The sequence below is a fragment of the Xenopus tropicalis genome, chromosome 8 (assembly GCF_000004195.4).
Source record: "Xenopus tropicalis strain Nigerian chromosome 8, UCB_Xtro_10.0, whole genome shotgun sequence".
Lineage (NCBI taxonomy): Eukaryota > Metazoa > Chordata > Amphibia > Anura > Pipidae > Xenopus > Xenopus tropicalis.
The window spans coordinates 122,264,567-122,269,957 of record NC_030684.2 but is presented as its reverse complement, the minus strand read 5'-3'; the positions used below and the strand labels follow the sequence as shown (position 1 = coordinate 122,269,957).

The following is a 5,391-nucleotide window of genomic DNA, read 5'->3' as shown; positions in this document are numbered from 1 at the left end:
TTGTAAAGAGCATATAAGTATACAGTATGTAAAGAGGTTTCATCTTTTTAAATAACCCACTTCTCAAACAAGCGACACCATACACGGTATTACACCACATAGACATATTGCCACTGCCATTGGGAAAACAGGCTCAATTTTTATAAATGACCCCCCATAGTCTTCCATTGTTATCATTGTCATCTGTGTAATTACTCCCCCATTATAGATGCAAAACTTCAGTGTGTGCCAAGTGTGCAACTTTATACTTTGGATATACCGGGTCTCACTGGTAGGTTGGGAGTGGAAGACATGCCAAGGTCTATCCTTTAAAATGAATCATATATTAACCCTCTAGTATCAGTCTTTCTAGACTTTGGGGAAGATTCATCAGATTTTAGACATTTTTTGAAACCACAAATAAACTCATTTTCACGACAACCACAAATGTCTAGTCATTTATTAAAATATCCAAATTGAAAAGGCATGAATGAATTAATATACAGAATGAAAACGAAAAGAACCTGAAAACCACATATATACAGTATTTAGAAGGGTATTGTTTTAATCAATTTGCCCATACTAAAGATATTTTTTATAATGTCTTGAAGGAAGTTTCTATTACCTGATTATATGTTTTGACTGTAGTTAATTATGTCTAGTAATAACGGGTTGTTTAATCAAGATAAAGTAGCACTTAGGGATAAATATAAGGCCAAGAAGTCCTGCACTGGAAACAAGGATGGCAAATATCTCCACCGCTGCTAAATATTTGCCTGTGGTGCTCACATAGGCCAGGATGAAGGAGATCCATACACTGCAGAACAGCAACATGCTGAAGGTTATGTATTGTGCTTCATTAAATATGTCTGGTAATTTACGGGCAAGATAAGCAACAAAGAAACTCACAAAAGCCAACAAGGCAATGTAACCAACCATTATGTAGAATGCACTAGGTGATCCCTCATTGCACTGCAAAATGATCTTTCCTGTTGCAGAGTGAGTGTCATAGTCAGGGAATGGGGGAGAGATTATGAGCCAAAGTGCACAGATGAAAACCTCAGGAAGTGTACATAGTAGAAGAATGTATTTAGGGACCCGGGTACCAACATAGTTCCTGAGCCGGCTTCCAGGTCTAGTGGCATTGAAGGCAATAATAACAGTAATGGTTTTCCCCAAGATGGAAGAAATACAAATAGCAAAGATGATACCAAACACAACTTGTCTCAAGAAACAGGTGGCCTTTGTAGGCCTTCCAATAAATAGTAAGGAACAAAGAAAGGATAGCATGAGGGAAAGAAGAAGAATGTAACTGAGCTCCTGGTTATTGGCTTTCACAATGGGGCTCTTCTTGTGTTTTAAAAAGAGGAAAAAAACTGCAGCTGAGCAAATAGACAGAACTAGAGCAGTGGTGGTTAGAGCCACACCAAGAGGCTCCTTGTAAGAAAGGAAGTCAATGGTTCTCATGATGCATTTATCTCTCCTCTCATTGGACCATTGGTCTTCAGGACATTTTATACAATTTCCCATGTCTGAAAAACAGTAAAAAGTTAATATGACAGATCAACATAAAGATAACCATCATGAGGCCTTTACAGTTGTTATTGGTTTATCATGCCCAAAATATTCCTGTTAGCTATAGATTAGTCAACATGTTGCACATTATTTCCAATATCAAGATAAGCACAAATAATATTATGTATGGCTTAATCAACTGATTTTATCTGAATAAAAGCAACTTTTATAAATCATAAGGAACATTGGTAACACCAACTAAAGATTGATGATTAGAACGTTTTGTGGTATCTAGTGCCTATAAGTGTTAGGATACCAGGGGCCAATAAGTCACACAGAACCCTGGAACTTTTAAGGGTTTAGGGAAGACCAAGGAGGATATTGTGCTGGCAAACTAGAATACACTTTACTGAGGCTTAGATAGGCACATACCATAGAACAAGCTATCCATTCAAGTGTGCAGGGCATGCAGGAGATGAGAATTATTTATTCATCCACATACAGATGCAGCCAGCAAGTTTTCACATTTTTACATTTTGACTCACCATGTTCAGACACCCTTTTTGAGTGTTAAATCCTGATTCTAGATGGTGCTAGAGTGCAAAGACTTGCCATCAAAACACAATAAAAAATGCTATAGGCCCCACGTCACCTGGTGGTGAACTTCGGTATTTCTTCCCCTGTGTTAACTGGACTTAGCAACATGATAAAGCAACTTGGCTGCATCTGTATGTGATGACATTTGCTTATAGACCAAATGGATTAATACAACAAACAACAAATGTAGATCAGCATCATTTTCAGTTTTCTTGATTAGTTCCTTTTTTTTGTTTCAAGTTAAACAACATTTGAATTGTGAATGAAGCTACACATGACAAAATGTTCCCTAGTCGTCCATTGCAACTGCCATTGGTAATGCATTGTTCCTTGAGCCATACTTTTTAGTGTTCCAAAATGAGTCCTCTAGCTTTTATTTTACAGGCAACTGCTGGACTCCTTTAGAAACTTACCCCCACACACCCATAATCATCCATGGTGCTCCCTATAACATTTCTGGTGACAGCTTCCTATCCTATCAAATGTAAGGGTAAGAATATTTCTGCTAAAAGGTTCTAACATCTTTGGGCCAGTACAGGAAATCTATACATTTAAACAGGAGATTTGCAGTTATTTGATGTTTAATTAAGTGTTAAAACTTGAGAAAAATAATTAGGGAAAGAAGCAAAACTCACCCACTGGGATAAACCCATGTATATGTGATTTTTTTTAGGAACCTTAAGGAATTTGTTCCCAGAATCCTTTTGGTCTATTTGCATACGTATGAGGTGGTCTTCTTAACCCTTTTGGCTTGTTCGTGAATCCCCACTCCTGGAAATGCCTAAGCTGATCAGAAAACCCTGCACTACACTGATGAGCCCCAAGAAGGGCGAAACAGGTCTGTAGTTGGGAATCTGATCAGCTATTATTCTGGCTTTTGCTTCAAAAACCCAGTGGGTGAGCTTTAGCCTATAGGATAAACCCATGTAAATGGGATTTTTTTAGGAGCCTTAAGGAATTAGTTCCCAGAATCTCTTTGGAAAGAAGCAAAGAGTTGAGGAAACAAGGAGGAGATGCAAGAAGAACAGATATGTCTGTGTTGTGTGATAATGTCAAAGTTGTACAGTTCTACATTATACTATGACTAACAGGATAACCGTGTGATGAAGTCCCACAACTTATGATACAGTCTCTAGGGTTGTAGGCATTTGGTTTGTTGAGTTTCACCATGGGTTCTATGTTTGTTTTTTCCATGGGTCTTGCAAAGTAGAGTTTGTAGGGGGAATTGGTATTAATTTCCAATATTAGTTGAGAAATAGAAGGGAATTGTGTGCCCTTGTTTATTTTAACCTCATTCCTAGTCACCATTACCTACCTGGCAATGGGGATATTTCGCTTTCTGAGCATCGAACACATTGATAACAGCAAACTTGCTTTCCTTCCACAAATATTTTCCTGTAACCGGGGAGACAGCTGGCACTGCACCTTGAGACTGGGATCTAAGCATTTAAATAAGAAAACATGTTTAGATTTTATTTTCATTTTTTTCATCAAGGACGTATATAAAGTCGATTCTCTTTTAAAATACTACAACAAAATAGGACTACAGTATATGCTTGTGTATGTATTTCCATATCTTGTGACATTTCCATATCTTCATAACAAAGGGATGGTATATCTATTTATAAAAAAAAAACAATTAATATTTGTAAATTATAGAAGATTTGACTGTGATAAATATTGACTGTTTAACAAAGTACAGCTGAAGCAGTGTCCACTTTGCAAAACCTCTTATTTTAATCATTAATTCATATTTTTTTAAAAAGTAAGCTAGATCCTATATAAATGTATACAGTACCCCATTAAAATAAGTTGGCCAAAGAATGGCCTCTTTGTCAATGGTGAGTCCTGGAGACTGAGATGAATTGAAGGTCCCAACATGTCTTGTAGTCACTGTTTCATTTTGGAAAATGTTCCAGTTTATTATATCAAAATGCCCCAGAACCTCTCCTTTCTCATTAAAGAAAATGTCATCTCCATCATATGTCTTAAAATGGAGTTTTTGCAGGTAGTTCTTTAACTAAAATACAAAGGGGGGCCCATTAAAAATGACTCATAAGCCTATTCATGGAATAAAGACACCTATTGAACAAGGGATTATTCTAGAAACTATGAGAGAAGTGCAATTTCATACATGTGCCAAAAGGATTAATGCTAATCTTTGATGCCCTGTAGTTCCCTGCAGGATTCTGGGAATATGTCCAGTTCTTCCCTCCCAGTAAACTGCACCAGGGGAATTTTCAGAGCACTCAGATCCCATTTTTTATTGTTCTATTCTGAAATAACGCTGCTTTGCACCACTTTACACACTGGCTTTAGCGTCCTCTGAAATATTTTATTTTGATGAATTCAAGTAAACCTGTCCGTATTGAGCTTTATACATGTGCTGGCATCAAACCATGCATTGATTTATTACAGCACTAAACAATGAACAATGTAAACCATTTTAGGAGCCTCTAAATATTTTTATTTTAAATAAAATAACACATTTCAGTGTGTTATATATATGAAAATGTTCATAATAGACTTTATACCTGTGTTGGCTTCAGTGGATTTATTGTTTTATGAAAATGCAAGATGGTTCCACCACTGGTTTTATCAGTATACATGGCATGGAGTGCATGGGCCACAGCATATACAGCAATGTAAGTACTGTATGTTAGTCTAAAGTTACTTGTATCATATCCATTCATCTCATATTGCTTTAATGTATGATTGGCATTACATATACGGTAGGATCTGGATGATGGCTTAGGAAAGGCTTGTTCAGAGTGACAATCAAACACGTCTAACCAAACTGCAGCAGTAAATGGGTCTTTAGGAAACCTTGAAGGATCAGCCTTGTAAAGAAAGTCTTTTAGACCTGGAATGTTTCCTTTATGAAAGAGTACAGCAAGGGCTCCATTAAACTTATGACTCCCTACACCTGTAGCTGATGCCAAAGAAGATAGCATTAGCCACACCACCTTAGTATATGGAAAAACAGCACCACACATCAAGAGGGTAATTAATTTACTAATCAATATGACAACATAGACTTTTGACTTCTTTATGTTTTGCAAAGCAAAGTCAAAACTTCTGTAATTTTTTTCATCAATCTGTACAAGGAAAGCTACACAGATCCCATTCTTAATGATCTCATCCTTCATCTCTTCACTGGCTTTCTGGTGCGTCTCATCATCAGAGGATATCATCCCTACCCAGTTCCAATTAAAAGCCCTGATGAGCTGGATGATTACTTGGTACTGGGCAGTTTCACTTGGCACTGTTCGATAGAATAATGGAAAGCGGATTCTGTCA

The 5,391-nt window shown here is 37.0% G+C and overlaps 1 protein-coding gene across 1 annotated transcript; it reads right to left on the bottom strand.

Annotated features, from left to right (window-relative positions):
* Positions 1 to 561: 561 nt before the first annotated feature.
* Positions 562 to 5,285, bottom strand: LOC105948110 (vomeronasal type-2 receptor 26-like). Its single transcript, XM_031891740.1, has 4 exons — positions 4,626 to 5,285; positions 3,890 to 4,111; positions 3,407 to 3,530; positions 562 to 1,511 (listed from the first exon to the last, which is right to left on the bottom strand). Exons 1-4 carry the CDS (start codon positions 5,283 to 5,285, stop codon positions 628 to 630), a joined length of 1,890 nt encoding a protein of 629 aa, XP_031747600.1. The 3' UTR covers positions 562 to 627.
* Between the last annotated feature and the right edge of the window lie 106 nt (positions 5,286 to 5,391).